This window comes from Sceloporus occidentalis, unplaced genomic scaffold, assembly GCF_023333645.1.
Source record: "Sceloporus occidentalis isolate IW3139 unplaced genomic scaffold, rSceOcc1.0.p SCAF_4, whole genome shotgun sequence".
In the NCBI taxonomy this organism is placed as follows: Eukaryota; Metazoa; Chordata; class Lepidosauria; order Squamata; family Phrynosomatidae; genus Sceloporus; species Sceloporus occidentalis.
In genome coordinates, this window is record NW_028316984.1 from 67,332,701 (window position 1) to 67,354,295 (window position 21,595).

The 21,595-nt window shown below is 38.3% G+C and overlaps 1 protein-coding gene across 3 annotated transcripts in view; it reads right to left on the bottom strand.

The window, feature by feature from the left end:
* Window positions 1–21,595, bottom strand: part of KALRN (kalirin RhoGEF kinase) — a 719,845-nt gene that overhangs the window by 285,968 nt on the left and 412,282 nt on the right. For all 3 annotated transcript variants that reach the window (XM_089520231.1, XM_089520232.1, XM_089520233.1), the window contains 2 exons: window positions 15,350–15,481; window positions 12,004–12,234 (listed from right to left, as the gene is read on the bottom strand). In XM_089520231.1, the coding sequence (XP_089376357.1) occupies window positions 12,004–12,234; window positions 15,350–15,481 (363 nt within the window). The remainder of the gene's footprint in view (window positions 1–12,003; window positions 12,235–15,349; window positions 15,482–21,595) is intronic.

A 21,595-nucleotide genomic window follows, 5' to 3' on the forward strand; every position in this document is an offset into this window, starting at 1 on the left:
GAACACCTTATTCAGAAAATATTTTGCAAGAAACTTCATAAAATATATTGCTGTTATGAACAGAACTTGGGAAACACAATTTTCTGTTCTAATCACAACCAGCAGAGGGTGCTTCCAGTACATAATTGTGCAACAGAGCTGACACCATCCATATGATTTTTGGTTTTGCATTAAAAGGACCATTTGTATTCCCACTCCCCACCTCCATCCGCACTATGATACATGCTAATTTTTAATTAGTTTACATTGGGAATATCAAATCTCTAGGCAAATCCTACAGAGATGTGCCTGGAGAAGTCCCATAGCTTCCCTCAGTCAGCTCTAACAGCTATGTAGTCCCCAAGTGAGCACTAAAAGAACAAGTTTGGGAAACCTTGGCCTTGGCTAAAAAGCTGTGTAATCCTCCAGTGGGTCCCCAAAAGACATACTGGAAGAAGTGGCCTCAGAGAACTATGTAGTCCATGGAGGCTCCAAGGTCTCAGCACTTCCCATTTAACTTTCAGATTCCCCACAGTGGAATGATTCAAAGAACTGCCCTAATGCTGTCTTTGTTTAATTTGAAAATTTATGGCAAAAAGACAATAAACTTGAAAAAGGAAAGATTTTTCAACTTCCAGAATGGCAAGACCTGCCTCCTGCTTAAGATCTGCTTGCATCTGGCATGAAGCTATCAAATTTGGCAGCAGGCCATGGCTCAGAGATAAGGAAAGGTGGCAGCTCTGTGACAGAGCACATGTTTTCCATGCAGAAAGTATGAGATTCCATTTCCAGATAGGTCTGGTAAAAACCTCTGTCTGTTAAAGCAATAGTGATCTAGATTTAGATAGATGAAATGTCTGATTTGGAATATGGAAGCTTCCTACATTTCTATCCACCTCAAAAATAAATTCCTCTATATTACACAATTCACAAGAAAGCATATTCCTACTGAACTTGAGCTGCCAGTTCAAAACACAAAACTGGCTTGCTATTGCTAATACAGGGGTGGTTGTATTTTTCAAGATGGATTACACTGTCACCAACCAGCTGCTTGTTATGGATAGTTAACAATACATAAGTGATTTTTCCCCTTTTGAAAGACAACATGAAAAGTATTTTCTATGCTTAGTTATATCCATTATTTATAAGCCACTTTTCAGCTTCTAAAAGGTTGCTAATAAAACAAATAAAGACGTTTACAGCAAATCCATCCCTTTACACGAGTTTGCACAACTCTAGATTTTACCCAGATGATTTTGTATGATCAACACAAGCACTCTCCCCTTTTCAGCAGGTGGCACTGAGACATCTTACATAAAGGAATTAACCATATTCTTCCAACATGTCCACAACATTACATTTTTGTAAGGTATACAGATCATTGGAACTTAGGTGCAAGAATACATTACTCAAGTAAAACAAAAGATTTAAATGACAGAGCCACTCCAAGAGTGTCTGGTAGCTGCCATATTTTATAACCTGCAACACTTTCGGAGACACAATATGACTCCCAGACCATAAGAGGAGCTATGTTGGAGTAGACCAAAGACCTACCTAGTTTAAAATCCCATTTGTCACAGTGAACAAAATAAAGTTTTTATTATTATTATTATTATTATTATTATTATTACAACAAATGCCTATGAGAAACATGAAGGCAGTAGGTCTCTCCTGTTGTTTCCACATAACAGCACCGGTAAAGCCATCACCACAACTGGGTAAGTTTAACCAAGGGATGGTGCTGTCTGGTGGATGTAACAGGTGTAACCATCAGGTCACCAAGGTTGCAGCAGCTAGAAGGCATAGACAAGGCATCATCCCTGGCAGATGTAAACTGGATGTTGACAAAAGGCCTGGATTTTCTTTTGTGGAACTATAAGCAATACCCAGCTACAGTGCATGTTGCTATCTTAAGTGAGAGAAACAAAAAAATTATTTCCATATGTCTCTCTTAAAGCCACAGCAGACCACTCAAACAACTAATCTGTTAAGGTACATGCAGTGAGTTCTGAGAGAAGGAGGGTATTGGACTTTAAGTTGTCCTTTCCCTAAGATCCATTTTGAACCAGACCTTAGATTGGGTCAAACCTGCTTTCAAATGGATCTGAGAAATGCTCTCACTGCCTGCCACACATGGTGTTTCTTTCCATGTCCCTCCAGTCCTTTATTTCAACTTAAAATAAGTGTGTGGGGGCTGAATAGCTTGTGGAGCTCCAAGAAATACTACAGCAAGAAAATGAACACATGTGGCACAGCACGAAAAGATGGTAGAAATAATAAGTTGAAAATTTCAGAAAGAACAACAAAACAAAGCCACACTAGTTCATGCAGGTGAGTGCAGAGATCTTCAGTTGGACAGTGTGTTCTTTAGGATAAATAAAATGCCTCCAAACCAGTCCCACCCCAGAACATTTTGTCAGGCTAGGTGACAGAAAAAGAAGGGTGCCTGGGAAAGCCAAAACTCTAGCCAGGTGCTGAGGCCATGTGGTCTTCATTTCCGTTCTGCTTTAAAATGGAGATTTGCAGAATGAATGAATTAGGCACTAGCAGATGCTATACTTATCAGCTTACATCTGACCACCATTTCTAAAAGCTTAAAAGTTATCTGTAATCACAATTGTCTCTTGTATTTGGTGAAATAAACAGGTTCTGGAGTTAGTTTAAAGCAGATGTAAAGAGAAATACAACAGTCTTTGTTAGAACAAAGTTGGAGAGAAATAATGTCTCCTTCTAGTGGTCAATTCCTCCCTCTGCAGGGCTAATGCTGTGCTGGTCTAGAAGAAAAAGAAAACCATAACTTGCAGTTGGGCAATACTTTTATTAGGAGGAACCAAAATGTCACCAGAGTATGCAGACTTTCAACTTATGTAGAACCCTTCATCATCTTTTGAGAGTGCTTTAGCTGTGCAGTTTTACTTGGCACAGGGTTGGATTAGATGGCCTTTGTAGTCTCTTCCATCACTATGACTTTAGGAATGTAGATAGCATTTGCTCTAGAACCTACTGCAGAACTCACTTTAACAAGGGAATAGAAACGTGTGAGTCCACCACTCTTTATAATCTCTTGATCCTACAATTGAAATATACCCATGGCAAGAGATGGGTTAGCTGTACCGCATTTCAGACATCATTCTCTCCATGATGTAGGAAATTCTCTCTGGAGGTTATCTCAGGCCTGTTACAGACTGCCAAAATAAAGCTGCTTCGGGTCTCTTTGGAGGTATGCTGTTTAAATGATGCATGCATCCTAAGAATCCGGAAGCTGCACCAAAGCTGCACTCCAGTGCTAAGGAATGGAGTGTGGCTTTGGCGCGACCTCCGGACTCTTAGGACCCATGCATCATTTAAATAGCATACCTCCAAAGAGACCCAAAGCAGCTTTATTTTGGTAGTCTGTAACAGGCCTCAGTCTAGGAGGAATGTCACATATACACTACAGCAGGAGTGAGCAACTGTAATGGATCTGGGAACCAAATTTCTGCCACTGTAACCTTAGAGAATCTCACAGATTGCTCCCCAAATTCCAGAAGCGACTAAAAGTCCACTCCTGTTATGAAAAAATGAGTAGTTTTCATATAAAACAAGGGGGGAGGAGGAAGACTTCAAACTATCTTAAAAAATTGCCGGCAATTCACCCTTTCTTTGAGCTAGACAATGGATGATCCTGGGAATAAGGAACAGTCAAAAGTTGGAAAAGTTCACATGCAGCCCCAGTGCTGCACTTTGCTCACCCATACTCACCAGTATTTATATACTGTATATGCAAGTGTAATTTATTATGATAGATTACAAACTGATATGTCTATATAGAATCCTATATCTTCAGTGTGCTCAATGTGCTCTTATCTCCCTAGCAACATCTCTCAAAATGAATTGGAATTATAAAGACCTACTTCTAGAAAGTCTGGAAGCTAATCCAGAAGCTATTGCATACAATTCACATTCTAATCACACTTTGCATACACTCCCTCCTCTTCCTCTGTCACAGTGATTGGAAATCCACCTCTTCTATATAATCATTTAGGTCTCTGAAAAGAAGAGAACATGTAACCTGTTTTCTCCTTGAAGGGAAGTGCAACCTTGCTAATCTATCAACATCCTTTTTTTTCTTAGCACACGTAAATTAATTTGCAAAATTAAGTTCAGCGGCAATTACAACTCTTACATTATCTTCTTTATATTCTTCCCAACATTAATCTGAAAAGATCCCTTAAAGTCAGCATGCAAGTAGATTTCATAAACTGGGAATTCTATTTACAAAATTTTGCTTTCATATTCATTCATTTATAAAATTGGTGGTGCAACTCTCATAATCAATCAATCACAATCGACAGTTGATTGATGCAACTCCATATATCCCTATGAGAAATAAACCTCACAGAGTTTATTGGCATATATTCCCAGGTAAATTCACACAGCATTACAATTTAAATACCTGAATTTTATAAGCTTTTCAGCAACCTTTTACATAAAATAAACTACCCTATATCAAAGCCATAGCATGAAAGGGATGGAGGACATTCATATGCCATCTAATCCAACATCCTGTTTGGTACAGAAAACACAGTTAGAACATCCCTTGCAGAAGATGTCTGGACTCTACCTTGACCACCAGTGAAAAAGACAGAGAAACAGACACCACAACCACCAGTAATAGTTCCAATGTCAAGCTGCTCTTATCATTAAGAGGATTTTCCTAATAGTGAACTTCCTGGATTCTACAAGCATCTTCTGCTGAAAGGGTTACAGGTTAATCATTCTTATTGCCACATTATAATTACAATTATACCAGGCCATTTCCCCTCTTTTAAAAATATATACTTATTGGCCTTTTCGGCATCAGCTGTTGGACACAGTAATCTCCTGCTCCATTGTCACTAAGGATCTGATCAAAACTCAAACAATTCCTCTCCCTATTGATCAGACAACAAGGGTGTATATAGATGGCTGTATGTATTGTAATGAACAACTTGTTTCAATACTACGAATGTAAAGAATAATTTTTTTAAAATGATCAAAATGGTTATTTGAGTGTTGGAAAATCTCAGTTAGAAGAATCCTAGATGTATGAGAATATTCACAATATGTGATTTACTCTGCATGAAAAATACTTGTGGCTCCCTCCTCCCCGCCCCCAGAAAATGGCATGTGTAAGATAGCTCTTTTCTGCACCAATGTGTAAGTTCTGAACTACAAATAGTATTTTTCACAGCGAGGAGGCTAATGGTAAATTTATTCTTTTTTGACTACAAGAACAAAATTTACAGAGATTTAAATCCCTATTCAAGATTAGTTCATTTTGTGCTTTTAAACATTCAAATTCTTTTGAATTACATATTTTGAAGATGAAATACATCTTGCAATCTTCACCAGCTTCTTATAAAGCAGGAGTGAGTATCATGATGCCAGCCAGATATCACTGGATGGTATCTTTTATCAAATTTAGCCAGCATAACCAATGGTGATGGGAATTACAGTCTAATGACATCTAAACAACCACAAATTTCTCTTCCCTGCTATAAAAGGCACTATTTTTATGTTTCTCTTGCAATTAGGGACTCAGTATGACTTGCTTAAAACCACCATAGTGCATTAATCGCAGAGTAATATTACAATGGAGAATATCTTGACTCATTTGGTTCTGTTTCTTAGCCACTATGGCATGTCAGCTATGACTCTACTTTTGTGGTGTCTGGATCTGTAAGTACTTCTTTAAAGTAATTTACCATGTTCTGCCTGCACTAGTCCCATATGTCCCTCACCATCACCGTCTGAAAACTAAATGGTCAAAAGCATTTGTTACATGCTTTAACTCTGCTTAACTACTACTATTGCTTTATGTGATATATAGAGAGAGTTTGTTTGCTTGATCATCTGGATCACAATCAGTATAATGTTCTTGAAAGACTCACTGTTTTATCACTTTGAATTGATCCAATATCATGCACAGCCTCAATTACTTCAACCATTTCTATCTATTAACAATCTGATGCAGCACCATTCCCATTGGATAATTCCTAATTTGTTTCTTCAGTACTTAATATCATCAACTATCCTACTGAAAACATTCAAACATGCAGAAAACATACTGTTTCCCCCACTCCACTTCCAGTCATTATCCATGTTCCTACAGCTATGACAGGAAAAGGGGAATGTCTAAAACTGTCAGTTGGGGAAAGGGAATCACACATTTTAATGCTGAAGTGATTTCTTGTACAGCAAAATGTCAAGCTGCATGTGGGTGGAAGAGCTATAAATAAACTGTTCATGTTCCTGCACTTAAAGACAGAAATGAATTCTGTGCCAGAACATATTATAATACTGTACAGAACTGAAAGGGAAAAACAAGAGTACTCTAAAGGAAGATTTCTGTTTGCTATACAGATCTTTTAATGGTTAGCAATGCTGCTGTGGGGCAGTTGGTGGCATCGTCCAAAGACATGGAACACTTTGTTCAGTGAATCTGTCACATTAACATCTACCTCTCTGTGCTGATGCTCTTTTGTGCTGTGCTATTCAGAGATTGCAGCCAACGAGACTATCTTTAAGATGCCAGCCACAGATGCTGGCGAAACGTCAGGAAGAAACTCTGCTAGAACATGGCCACTTAGCCCGAAAAACCCACAAAAAACTATGGATGCCAGCCATGAAAGCCTTCTACTTCATATATCAGAGACTACTTTCTACCCACTTTCTAAGATGCCAACTCCAAACATTCAGACAACTAATTCATATTCTCCCCAGGAAAATAATTAGCATGATGTTACTGAAAAGACAACCATTCCTCCCACACATTAGGAGTGCAGCAGAAGTTAGCTAAATTTACATCTTCTCTGTATATTCTGGTTTGGCTCTTTCTACCTTGATTTTATGAAGACTGGGAAATAAGACTGACTCTAGGTCAATTTAATAAATACAATTCGCTCTCCATATCCACATATTGTTTACTTCTGGATTCAATTATCCACAGTTTTACAATTTTATTTAAGGGATACCATTTCACCTTCGTATTTAATGGTACTTCAGCATCCATGGATTTTGGTAACCATGGGTGCTTCTAGAACCAAACTCCAGCATCTACCTTCTTCCAAGGCGCACAAGGGATTCCATTTGACCCAACTGTGCAATGTTCTTAGGACATGATAGGGAAGGTAGATGCATCTTATCTGCATTTATGTGTTACATTTCCAAAAAAGATACTACAAAACACATGGCAAGCTTGCTCATGAGCCAGATTGTCTTAGGTAGGCAGATGGGAATTGGCAAGTGAGAGCCAATATAGAAATTCAGCAGCTAGAAATTATGCTGCTGAAGTTAGGCCATTTGCTGCTTTCTCACCCAGCTTGCATTGCCAACAGGCTACCCTTCACCTCAATGCACCACTGCTAAGCCAGCAAAGATTCCTTTTGTCCGCTCATCATTGCTGGCAACTCTTGGCTCTCCCTCAGTGTAGGGTCACCTTCCTCCCCCTTCCCAATTTTTCTCCACCTGGCTAGGGATTGTGACATTCCTAGGTTTTCTATAGATGTTAATATGTGATACACTATAGGAAGATTAGTATATCTCTAAGGAAGAAACCTAGAAGAGGAGAACTAACTGCAAAAGTGTGTGAACTATATCCCTTCCCCCCCCCCCGCTCTCTCTCACACATTTTGTAATTTAAAACAATGAATCTGTGCTGAATCATACCAATTTTTGGTTTTAATACCAGTCTTAACCAGCTGTGAGTTCGTCAGACCTTGTTCACTGGCTGCAACATCAAACACTGTCCTTTCATTAAAAAAAATACCTTTAAAAAATGATCACCATCACATTGCTGAATACACAGACAGAGAAAAACAGCAAGAGCAATGACAACTCTGTAATCTGAACTGCTTTAAAGCACAAAGTAATCTGTTCTGATTAGCAGCTCTAGGGAGGAGAAAGGAATTACAGTTTCAGACTAATTTCAAATGAAAGTTCAAATCAAATTATGCAAATGACAGGGTATGGTTAAAGAATGAGCCCTACAGAATATCCTGAGGAAATACCATTACATGAAAATGAAATTATTTAAAAACAAGGTTTTAAGGCATTATGCTGAGCTGTATTTAAGTGTCATTGTTTGAAGATCAGAATAATTTTATTTTGTTTCATTGCAGACTATGGAGTATTTAATCCTTATTAACTACTGTGCCTGCTAGTTACCTTTAAGGTATTCTTGGACTAGTGCCTTGGAATATACACTATTGTGCTCAGTGCGAATTTATTCTTTTTCCTTGTATGGAGCCATGAATCTAAACACATCTTTTAAGGAATACAGTAAAAAAAAACCCTCAAATTTTAGGGATTTATGTTTCTATACAGAAGCCAGTTTTCAACTTGTTGAGAAACAAGTTGCAGCTAATAATAGTCACTGTAGTAATGATGTATTACACCTTATAACAGCAATCACAGTGCCTTTGCACTGGCAGATATGGAGCCAAAATGTGGCCAGTGAGAAACAACAACACAGAAATATGTTTGGAGAGTCTCCATGTCTGTGAAAGAACAAAACATTAAAAAATGGTACACAATAACACACACAAAAGGTGACAACCCACAATAAATGCCAATTATGTTCAAGGGAATGTTGAAGAAGAGAGAATTAGATTTCCTGGGCTCTACTATTTTATTACAGTATCCTAGAAGAAGTTACTGGCTTGCTAGAGGCTTGAACAGGAACACTACTGTTAGCAGGTGAGATTTAAATAGTTCTCACTTCCTGATTCTGAAAATGAACAATAATGAGAGCACATATCATCAATGTCCATTCACCAAGAATCTTTAACTTTTTGTTTGTGATTGTTATTCCACCAATGTGCCAAGATTATAGTTTACTGAGTTTCTTTATCATGAAATGCTAAGGGAGACAACTGTACAACTTCCTGCACATTCTGAGAGATATATGTACTGTAGCTCCAAACAGGAGCTGCAATGATTGTGGAACCTCAGAGCAGATTTGTACACATACCTGTACTTGGGGGATTAAAGAAAGAGGTGTTTTTGATGACCTTTTTGGATATGTTTGTGATTATTCAACAAGAGACTTTCCCTCCCCAAATTTAAGAGTTTAAAAGTCTGTGCCTATATAAGGCCCAGGGAAGGACTTAGGATGGTGTTAGTGTACTGTCCACCATGTAGCTCTCAGGTCCCCTGACGAAACTGGTTAAGGCAGTCTTCAATATGAAGGAGCTTAACATTCACAATGAGGCTGCTGTTGGATCAGCTTGGGACTACATGGTCTCCACCCTTGCATCTGCACTGCAGAAATAATCCAATTTGATATGACTTTAACTGTCATGATTCAATGCTATGAGTTCTCTGACAATGTCAGAGCTCTCTGAAAGAGATAGATAAATGTTTCACATAACAACATATACCAGAATTTTCTAGCATTTAGCCATGGCAGTTTAAATGGTGTCAAACTGGATTATTTCTGCAGTACAGATGCAGCTCATGACAACAGTGGAATGTCCCAGCTTCACATAGGGCAGGATATTCCCAGTGGCCAGTTGGGGAATATCAGTGCAGCAGTGAATCTACTCTGGTTCATAGGCCAAATGTTTTAAAAATGCTATCCAAGGTGCTGAACCAGTTCAAAATCTGCACTAAGGGGCTGTATAGACAAGCATTAAGGCTGGCATGGGGCAGAGTGGGGTGTGTGGTGTCCGCACAATGCATGCCCCAACTCCGCACCACACCGGTATGATGCCGTGCGCCCCACCACATGGTGGGCAACATCACGGCTCTCCTCTGGTGCTGTGTCCAGATGATGCAGCACCAAAGGAGCACAAAAAAGCTGCAGCATCAGTGATTATGGCACCCTTTCCTCAGCGTAGAAAGTTCCCACTTTTTGCAGCTCCTTTTTGTGCCACAGAAAGGCCAGATTGCGACCACAGCATGTGGTTGCTGTGGTCCCGATGTGGCAAAGAAAGAGGCGGCTGCAGGCCACCCTTTAGGGCAGTCTCTACAGCTCCAAGGTGCCAGAAGAGATTCATCACATCACCTAGACTGAACTCACCAGCCACCCCTGAAAATATCTTCATTTTGTATTTTCTTCCTGGGTGGCAGAGGAATGGTTTGATGATAGGAAGGCCTTGAGTGATACCACTATCATGGTGAGACCATCTCCTGATGATCCTTGGACTTATGGCATCCACTTTCTTGTGAGGCAACATTCTTCTTTTCCAATATCACTATTATTTTGATCCAATGTGCCTGAGTTCTTTCTATATGTAAGTATAGTTTTTCCTTAACAACAACAGTTAACCTGATTTTGCGACCATATTTACTTAGCTGGGGCATGTTAAATCGGTTCTATTCTGGTTGAATATTTTGCTCACAGATTTTTCAGATACTAAAAAGGATTTCCATATTTAAAATTTTTGTGGTGGAATTGCTTTCTTTTCATTTTCCTGCTGAATAAGACCTCTACAAGCTGAAATGTATCCAGGCTACATTCATTATGTACGCATATCATTTAATATTATATCAAGCCTAGGAATATAAATCTTGATAAATTTCATTCTCAAAGGTAAGAATGAACAATTTTACTATTTTTCTCCTTTTGGGATGTAGTTTTCAAAATTGTAACCATTTTCAAAGACCCTTCACAATTCAGAATGTGTTCTGTCCAAAAAAGATGGATGTAATTCTTTTTTCATAGAAACTTCTACACAGAAGTATTATATTCTGTGCAGAAAATGCTGTTTTCTCTACACAAAATGACATTTTTTCTGTAATGTTTTTTAAAATGCATCTTTTTATGCAGAATAAGTCCCAAGCTGTGATGATTCTTGCCAGTCAACAAACTGTGGAAAAGTCAAACAACAAAATGTGGGAAAGTCAAAGGGGTACGTGAATTCCTTCTACTGCATTATAGGGTCTCCCCTCTCAATTTCTTTAGTATTCTCACAAATATATGAAGAAAAAAAAAATTATTTCTTGCAGATCTTATAATTCCTACTGATGTAGAACTGTATGGAAACATATTGCCAGTATAGACTGGTAAAAAGAGCCAACTTCCTTGTAGCTTGGGGGTGTGGTGTACGCACGACGCATGCCCCCAACATGCCTAGAACCTGCTGTGAAGCTGCCCCGAGCAATCACATGGCAGTAGCATTGAGGCGGTGAGGTGGTGCAGTGTTTAGGCGCTGCATGCCACTGGAACCCAAACCCTACACAAAATCTCCCTACACAAAAACATACCCTTTAGGAACATAATGCACAGGAAATTTCTCTAGCGAGGAAAGGCCCGATCCAGACCTCTGATCTAGGAAGAGTTAATTTTCCTAGTATTCCAAAATATCAACAGTACTAAAACAATTTCTTTAAATCACTTCTGGCACAGGATGTACATACTCAGCTACCCCCACTTTGAATATATTGCAAGGAACAGATACTTAAACTGGGAGTTCACCAGTACTTTTTCATATACTCCTTTCAAATCCCTACCACAAAATAATTCTTTCCCTACCTTTCCTCTATGGTTTTGTAAAGTAGGATGGTTTTATTTGAATGAGCCTGATGACTGCCCTGTCATTTCTACAGCCTGTTAATTTCAGCAGTTGTGCCCCAGGTTCTCATATTCTGGGGGAAAGTAAACAACCACTTCCAATTTGCTTTCTACACAACACTCATGGTCATATACAATGCTGAAATAATGTAGATAATTTAACAGGGATATATAATTTCTTTTACCATTCCTGTTACTTTCCCCCTATTAACTGTCCTTAAGGCACACACAGTAGTTCTTATAGCTGTTATATGCTTATAAAGTCAGCCTCCAAAAACGTCTCTATTTTTTACAAGCTTTTCTATAGGTTACACAATAAATGGTGACATCTCATGTGACAGAAATGATGAGCATTTTATATTTTAATCTACCAGCCTGCACAGCATGAGGAGACAGTAAAATGGTTTTATGAGATTTTCCTTGTCAGTTTTGAGGCTGCAATGGACTAGATCTAAGCTTTATTTGATCCGTCTGAAAAAGTATATTACCTGTTGAACATCTTGCTGGAAAACACAAAGTTGAAGCCTCTGATGTAATCGGACCTTTCTGTGCTGCCAAATGCTCTCTAGGCGACGTTGGTGATGTAAAACCTCATGGACCACATCCAAAACTTGGTGAACAGCCTTGGAATAATTAGCTGTGGCAGTGAGAGATTCTGAGTTCCCAGGACTCAAAGGACGCTGTAGGACATCCAGCAAAGCCTTTCCATCTTGACTCACCTGTAAGGTTAAAGGTGGACAGTCTAACAAGCATTTTGAACAATACTGTACTTCTGAATCTGTATTATATTTAATACGGTCTTTTCTCTGTACTTTAGGGGAAACTGTTGTGATAATGTTTTTGTTACACATTATTACAGAAAAAATGTGAGAACATGAATTCTCTGAGCCCTGAAAGTATCTCTCAAGTAAAGAACTGATTTGAAAGAAACTGATTGGTTAAAAAACAAACAAACAAACAGCTAGCTGCCATTTCAGTCTTCCACTGCTGCATTTAGGAGTTTAAAATGAGTATCTTTTATAACTGTGAATTTTTCAAGAATTTTTCAAGAATTGTTGGAAAAATCATCTATACACACAGGACCACTGGTGAGTGACTTTTGTTCCATCAAGAAATTGAATGAAGAAAAAATTAGCATTTTTGTGAACAAATGCATGTAAATAGGTATGTATTATTATATTCCTGCTTAGGATATGTTTATTTATTTTTTAAATTGTTGTATCATCATTTATTCATGATTTTACAGCGGATAGGAGTGTAACAGCTGCTAAAAACAACGCATTATTTATGCAACATGGCAAGATCTTTTCCTTTCACATACATTTCCAGGTCTAGGGTTGTAAAATTTACTAGGCTGGTATCTTTATTTGTTTTTGGGGTTTTGTTTTGTTTTTTTTGTTTTTTTGCAATTCTTTATGAAGGATTGCTTATTATTTTAGGTCCAAAACACACTGCAGAAATAATCCAGTTTGAGACCTCTTTAACTGCCCTGGCTCAGTGCTAGGGAATTCTGGGATCCTGGCACCAGAGCTCTCTGAAGAGAAGGCTAAATATTGGCCCCCAAACCTGTCCTCGACTTATACATGAAGTCGATTTATAGTCGAGTATATATGATATATATAATGTTTTTACATGAAATATTCCAAAAACAGCATTTGGACATCGGCAGATCAACAGTATGGTTTTTTCCCCTCTTTATTCACCACTTTCCACTTTTTCTTTCTGCACAGCTTACACACAGTGCTCATTACAGGCATATAGTTAAAACCAACAATGACTATGGTGATTGTTTAATAGCTCATCGTTTCTCCTGACATGATTCAGTGCTTTTAGTGGCAGACTGCTAGGATCACCACAGTGCAGCATGGATTAGATGGCTGGACTAGGGGATGCCAATTTAGTTCATCAGCCTTCACTAAATTCCAGAGAGGATAGGAAGTTATGCAGGGCACAAAAATTCCTATGCACCACATCAATGAATTTAATTTTTATTTTATTTTATAAACTTTGGAAGGTCTTTTGCCTCTTTTACTGAAATGATGGCAGCTTATACAGAGTTTGAAGATGCTCATTCATTACATTGAGAAAAGACAGAAGAGGAGAAAGGAGCTTTGAACATACACAGAACTAGCAGAGTAAACTAGGAAAGCAGTCATTAATACATACAATCATAAAAAATACACACAATCATTTTGCAAGTCTACTGTCCCACTTGAGGTAAGTTCCCTTTGTTATATCTGACACACAACAAGCAACACACACACACACACACACAGAGAGAGAGAGAGAGAGAGAGAGAGACAGAGTAGTGTAGTGGTTTGAGCATTGTACTAGGACATGGGAGACCAGTGTTCAAATCCCAGCTTGGCCATGGAAACCCACTGGATGACCTTGGGCAAGCCACACTCTCTCAGTCTCAGAGGATGACAATGGCAAACCCCCTCTGACAAAATGTGCCAAGAAAGCCCCATGATAGGCAAGCACCTTAGGGTCACCACAAATCAGAAAAGGCTTTAAGGCACAACAACAACAACAACAACAACAACAACACACACACACACACAACACAGACAACTGTAGTTAACATTTTAACTTTTAAAGAAGGGATGGTCAAAGGAGGAATAGATGTGGTTCTGCCTATGCTACCATTGGAGACTTTGTGAACAGCTTCTTATATGACCTGGGTCCAAAAACCACTGCAGAAACAATCCAGTTTGAGACCACTTTCACTCCTCTGGCTCAATAGTAGGGAATTCTGGAACTATAGATTAGTAAAAACATTTAATCTTCTATGTCAGAGAGCTCTGGTGTCACAATAAACTACAATCCCCAGGATTCCCTACCACTGAGCCAGGGCAGTTAAAGCAAACTGGGTTATTTCTGCAATATGTTTTGGATCCTGGACAGTATCCGTATTGCAAAAATAGTCCAGTTTGAGATCTCTTTAACTGCCCTGGCGCAGTGCTTGAGAATCCCGGGAACTGTAATTTTGTGAGACATTTAACCTTTTCCATCTGAGAGCTCTTATACCACAACAAACTACTGATCCCAGAATTCCATAGCATTGAACCATGGCAGTTAAAGTGGGGTGAAATTAGATTATTTCTGCAATTTAGATGCAGCCTCTCTTTGCTTTGCATGATTTCTGGATCTTATTACATTCCATCCTACAATGGTGTAAATATGGCTCATATTTTGTGGCCTAGATAACATTCTGCACTGAAGAAGTGCATTTATATTCATGAAAGCTCATGCTAAAATAAAAACCAGTTAGTCTTAAAGATGTTGCTACCTTCCCCCCATCCTTCCTTCTTTTTATTATTTAATTTGATTTATATTTTCAGATTACAGCAAATGATCTTGGCTCAGGTTTACTTAGTGGCTGTCAGGTTCCAATGGCTCATTTCCAAGTTACTCAATACTCAATACAATACAAAGCCTTTATTACAGTCAACAGACCCAGTTCCAAATTTACAGCACTGTCTAAATAAATTTACTCAGAAGTCTGACAAGTATTTCCTTCCCAGTAGTAATTGTGCTTTCAATTGCAGCCCAAGTCTGCAATCCTATGCATGCTTTCCTTGTAATAAGACAATAGGTTACTTTCTGAATATATATTTACACTATATTTACTCTTCCAAGAACAAGAAACTACACATGAGCTGCAGTACTTGGGTAGTCACATCAGCATGGCAATGAAAGTTCAGACAAATATATTCTACAAATACATTTATTTATAACCCCACTTCACTCTAACAGCATATCCAATTATCTCTATTAATTGCACTGTGTAACTTGCTAGCAGTTACTAAAGCCTCTTCTGGAAACACTCACCTCCGTGTAAGCCTGGGTGACCTGTTCATAAAGGGACTGATGATGATGGATGGCCAGTTCTAGGTCTTGCATTTCTGATGGGAGGCCACCTTCACTGCACATTTTGCACCAAGCATCCACACCAGAGAGGAACTGAAAGAGAAAATTACAAAAGGACTTCACTGGGTTGCAACAAACTGGCAGCTAGTAGCACAAATATAACACCACCATTTTTAAGCATTACACAGGACAGAAGAATCAAAATAGAGAGAATGAGACGGACAAAACAGTATTTTTCTGAGCAGAAATCAAGTCTAGAATCAACAGAACTAGCTAATTTATTTTGCATATTCAAAGAATCTCCAAGTTTAGGATTCTCAACCAGCAGAGATAAGGTGGTGGTCACTCTCCAGCACTGAATGGCAAACACTTTTGGACAACTCCTTAATTTTCTAAATCACTATGCAATAATAACCTGGCAGAAACAACTGTCCAAAAGCAAAAAGGGAGGAAAAAAAACCCTAGGTTACCTATAACAACTTCAGGATGGCTAAGTAGCTCTTCTGATCTTGTCCAAACATAGCAAAGAATCCAAAGCAGACCGGGAAAGTTAGGCTTTACTAAATCACAAACATTAGCTATAAATATTCAGAATGGTAAACTTTGCCTACTAATGTAATGCAACCTGTAGATCAATTTCCTGAAAGTTAGGAAATTACACTCTTTATCAGGAGAGGTTGTGTCTTTTTTTAATAACTGGTTTTTTAAAAAACATTTTACTGAAACAAGCATAACCACCAAAGATATCAGATCCAGTACAATAAGAGATAATGTGTTGATGATTCCTAACTATCCAAATAAGAAATTTCCAGTTGACATGACAATGATTATAACGAAATAGATTTCCAAAAATTAACATGTGAGGAAGGGAGAGCAAGAAGACTGGCATTTTCATTTTCATAACTGATAAACCTGTACCAAGTCTAATGATGTTTAGAGTGGTCTTGGTTATCTTTAGTAGCCTTTACTTTTCCAGTAAATTTATCCATCAGTATGATGTTCCAGATTCTATCTAATCACCAAAAAAGTGAAAGGACAATTAAGTTTTTCAAATTGTGTACAGTCCCTAACCATGATGTCAAACATAAACACATGATCAATTATTTATGAGAAAAAGACTAATTTGCATTATAGAAAAGAGATAGTAGTCCCTACCCTGGTGATAAAGAAATTGTTTGTGATATACCGTATATACTCGACCATAAGTTGAGAAATTTATGCCCCAAAATTGACCCTAAAACTTTGAGTAGACTTATATAAGGGTCACTACATCAGTAATGCTTAGAAAGGTCCTAAAGCAAGCAAGCCTGATGCCCCAATATTCTTTGAACACCAATTCCTTCCTCCTCCAGTCCATTTTGCAAGCCTTTGCTTCCTATTGGAAAATCCTCTCCATTTAAACCCACTTGCTTCTTTCTCTGGTAAGTTTTGCAAGACCTGGCTTCCTATCAAAAAAAACCACATTTCCATTTAAAACCATCTCTCCAGTCCCTTTTGCAAGACATTGCTTCCTATGGAAACAACTCTCCATTTAAAACCACTTGCTTCCTTTCTCAATCAGATGTTAAAACCTCTTCTCCAGCACCTGGGAATCAGTTGGGACAGGTCCAGAGAAAGAGAAGGAAGGACGGAAATGGTATTTCCCCCTTTCCATCCTTCTTTATAGCCCCCTAAGTTTTATCCTCGCCTTATCCATGGGTCATATCAAAATCCAGGATTTTGACCCTGAAACATTCCCTCGACTTATACATGAGGTCGACTTGTACACAGGAATATATAGTAATTTTACTGAATTCTACAAGCACCAATTCCAGATAAGAAGTACTTGTGGACATGACTATCACATGCGGTGATAAGACACCCCCACCACCACATTGTCACCAACATTACCCATTTGCTATTGTTGTTTGTCTTCAAGTCTAGCCTCTGACCCCCTCACTTCGGATGCAGCCCCCCGCTCCTGCAAAGTACAGTGGATGCTTGTTATACACTGGGGTTTGGTTCCAGGATCCTCTGCGGATAACAAAATCCGTGGATACTCAAGTCCCAATAAATATAATGACATAGCAAAATGGTGTCCCTTATAAAAAAGGGAAAATTAAGGTTTGATATTTGAAATTTATACTTTTTTTGAATATTTTCAAACTGTGGATGCTTAAATCCGTGTATAAAAAATCTGTGTATAAGAAGGGCCAACTGTATTCCTGCTCATGTCAGTTGAACACTGGAAGTGTTTCATTCAAAACTGAAAGCTACCAAAGCCTGTTTGCATGGAGGCCTTCTTGGCTTGTCTCTTAAAGAGGCAGCACACAACGAACAACAGATTTTGAATTTGCACTATACAAATTTGTCAAAATGGCTTCCACAATAAACAAGTAAAGCCCTAGAAGCCAAAATCGAGGCTATTGTTGTTGGAACATATAAGACAACATGATTATTAGCTATTATTATTATTATTAATGATTATTATCAGTGTGATAATAAAACTCGGCAAAGTGGAAGGGAGTAGGAAAAGAGGAAGGTGTCATTATAGGTGGACAGACTCAGTCAAGGAAGTCACAGCTCTGAGTTAGCAAGATGTTAATAGGGATGTTAATAAAAGGCTGCTTGGAGGTCTGTCATTCATAGGAACACGATAAGTCAAAGCTGATTTTATTACAATTAAAAGCAACCAAACCCAGGAATAAGAAGACTCTCAGTTACCTCAAAAGTCCTAAGTCCATGAAGTCTGCTCCTTTCCTGCAAGCCTACCCTGACTCTGACTTCTTTGTACATGAAGTACTCTGATCTCTTGCTTGCTGGCTTTTATATTCAAATGGAATCTGACATAGTGATGTGCCTTTTAACATGCTCACATCTTTGGATAATCCTGTGCACCTAATTAGTTCTTTCTTACTAACTTACCCATTTTTCCCAGTCTTTTAAATTATGCCCTGTGTATTCTATGTTTAAAGAGCTTAAAAATCTATTGGTAAAAAACCCAGCTAATTATACAGCAGCTATACCACTTCATTCAGCTAAGACAAAAAACAACAACAACCCCAAAACACCCTACTTCCAGCTTTGTTATCCACTTTTGAAGTGCTTTGCCTATGCCTTGCTGGTGAACAGTTTGCTTCTAGTATTGAATCTTCTGAGCATTACCAGTTCAAGTGTTCCTGTTCCTAACATACCTGCCATCAGCTTGCTACTTTTATCAGGGTAATAATAAAATAATGGGTGTAAAAAGCACACAAAGGTCATATTGTGTGTTGCATTACCTAACACTACACAGAGATAAAGTTCTGTTCAGTATTAGCACATTTTAAAAGCCATAGACACAGATCAACATGTGCCATTCTACAGCAGCAATACAGCAAGACATCACCTTTACCCCAAATACCCAGATGGAATTGTTAGACTACCTGAATGAACTGCAATGCATCCCAGATCCTGAGATTTTAGGACCAAAACATGAAATGTAAGGATAGCACCTGATATTGTGAGAGGTGGTGAACCCTAGCAATGTAATTCAATGTGATAAATTAATCATGAAGCACAATTGCTCAGAGCATGTCATTCAAATAAAAACAAAGTTAACATTAGAAATGAGAACGTATTTGTCTCGATGTAAATTAAATTTTCCACGCTCTGTGTTGAACAGAAATAAACAAAAACACTTTTCCTAGCTCCTTTTTCACCATACTGCAAGCACTGCTTTAAAGAACACATAGGAGTTGTACTGTACCCAGAGAAAGTTTCCCAAGCTCTGTTTTGAACAATGACAAAACTTGTCTTAGTTCTGTTTTTTTAAATGTCTAAGCACTGATTTTAATACAAGAGATTTGTAGTCCAATTAAAAAAACATTTCCAAGTTTCCCAGGCTGCTCTTAATAGGGTTCTCTCATTAAATAGTTCCCTTCAGTGGCCATATTTCCTTTTCTTCTCTTATTTACAGGGAGGTTATGGGATCCATCCTCATAACCAAAATAATCATAGGCCTGTTACAGACTGCCAAAATAAAGCTGCTTCGGGTCTCTTTGGAGGTATGCTATTTAAATGATGCATGCATCCTAAGAATCCGGAAGCTGCACCAAAGCTGCACTCCAGTGCTTAGGAATGGAGTGTGGCTTTGGTGTGACCTCCAGACTCTTAGGACCCATGCATCATTTAAATAGCATACTTCCAAAGAGACCCGAAGCAGCTTTATTTTGGCAGTCTGTAACAGGCCATAGTCATGATCAAAATACTACAACTAATGACTGCCAAATATATGAGGAAGGGGGAGATACTGATGTCTATTCAAGAACAAGACCCATTGAATCTAACTTACAACTTTAAAATGCAAAGAATCTAACTTATTCCAGCTATGGTTTAAAAGTTTGCTACAAAAGGTTGGTCAAAATGAAATAACTAGACAGAGGCTGAGAAGGAAAAGCAAGATGATAAATACAGCTAGGAGAAGCAGGGTTGGTAGGAGAAATAGAATGAGAGTCAAAAAGGGGGAGGAAGAAAGAGAAGACAATGTACTCAGGAGAACTGGGAGAAAGAAGAAAGAGATAAGGGAGAGGAAGGAAAACTAAAGGAGAAGAAAGAGGGCAGATGCAACTGGAATATGCAGGTAACTCAATGAAGGAGATGTATCAGAACAGAAGGTAAGGAAAAGATATTTATCTAGGAGTGGGGGGATCAAAAAAGCTACAGCCCTGAGTCTGCAAGATCTGAGCAAAGCTGTCAGTGACATGGTGATTTGGAGAGCTCTCATTCATAGGGTAACCATAAGTCAAAGTCTGTTGACACTTAACAAAAAAACAAGATGAATGTGAGACTTTAATGACATTAGCTTCTGAAGCACATTGCCCTCTTTATGAGGCAAGGATGAGACAATTTAAAAAAAATTACAACCATAAGTATTCTTTATATCTGACTTACCACTTTTATACTATTCCTCTCAAATTTCAGTCTTTGGCAATAAAAGTGGTAAGTCTGACTAGAGATACAAAGAATACTCATTCAAATACTCATCCAAATTTTCTCAAGCTAGACCTAAAGAGTTGCTTAATACAGCAAGACATTCCATTGGGGGGGGGGGGGGAGTCAGTCATCACAAGTCTTTTCACATTTGGGGACTTTTTAGTGAAACATTTATTTGTGCAACAACAAAAAAATTTTTTGCACAAAAATATTGTCATTTGTTTTGGTTCAGATGCAAGGAAAAGAAAAAGAAATGTATTCTTTCATATAAGCTTTCTAAGGCTTTGAGATATATGGTGGAGACTCTCACTGGTCCATCTGGTCAAAACATAGGAGAGGAACCTCTTGGTGGCTGCTCCCAGAATGGTTCTCTCCTTCTCATCCTTCTGTTAGCACATGAAGAATTTTATTCATACAGGCTTTTGGGGACAAACTGCTTTTAAGGAAAAGTCTTTTAACAGTGTACTGTCCTGTTTTTATTTCTTACTTTTTGATAGATATTTTAATTCTATTGACTACTTGCTGCATTTGTGTTAATTTTTGTAAGATGCCTTGAGTCACAGTTCTGGGGGAAAGGAATGATGACAGTGGTGGCAATGATGATGGATGATTATTATGATTGGACAGGACTCAATTCTCTGTTCTGTTTTCTGTTCTTTTTGCCAAAAAGTGAAAAAGTTTTTTTTTTAAATTGTTCAGAAAAACTTGTAGTCTCACCCTGCAGGAAAAACAGTTTTGAAAGTCCTTGTTTTGTCTAAGAGAATGTGCTAAACAAAGATTTACATGTATAAGAAGAGCAAATGACAGTTATAGAGCATGCCCATTCAAGATAGCAAATGCACATCCACAAATGGATTCTCACCTATTCATCACCCAAAGCAAGCCAAACCAAACAAAAACTAATAAAGATAGCTTTATATTCCATTGTTATCAGTGCTTGACCTCTTGATTCTCACATCTGAGCATCTGTGGGGTTTTTTCAGTACCACCAGACTTCCAGATATTATAGAACTGCAGCTTCAACCATTTCTCACTATTGGTAAGCCTTGGGAGGGTAAGGAAAAAAACTACTGCATCTTGTATCTCCTGCACTGCAAAGAATTTTTCTTTAGATAAACTAAACAAGAATATTGAATGCCTTCTATCTGTACTTACTAAAAGTACAGGACAAAATTTCACACACTGCAGCAGTTGCTGGGGTGATACATGTTTCTCCTTAATGTTGGAGGGCTCCACTTAACTAGACTCGCTTTG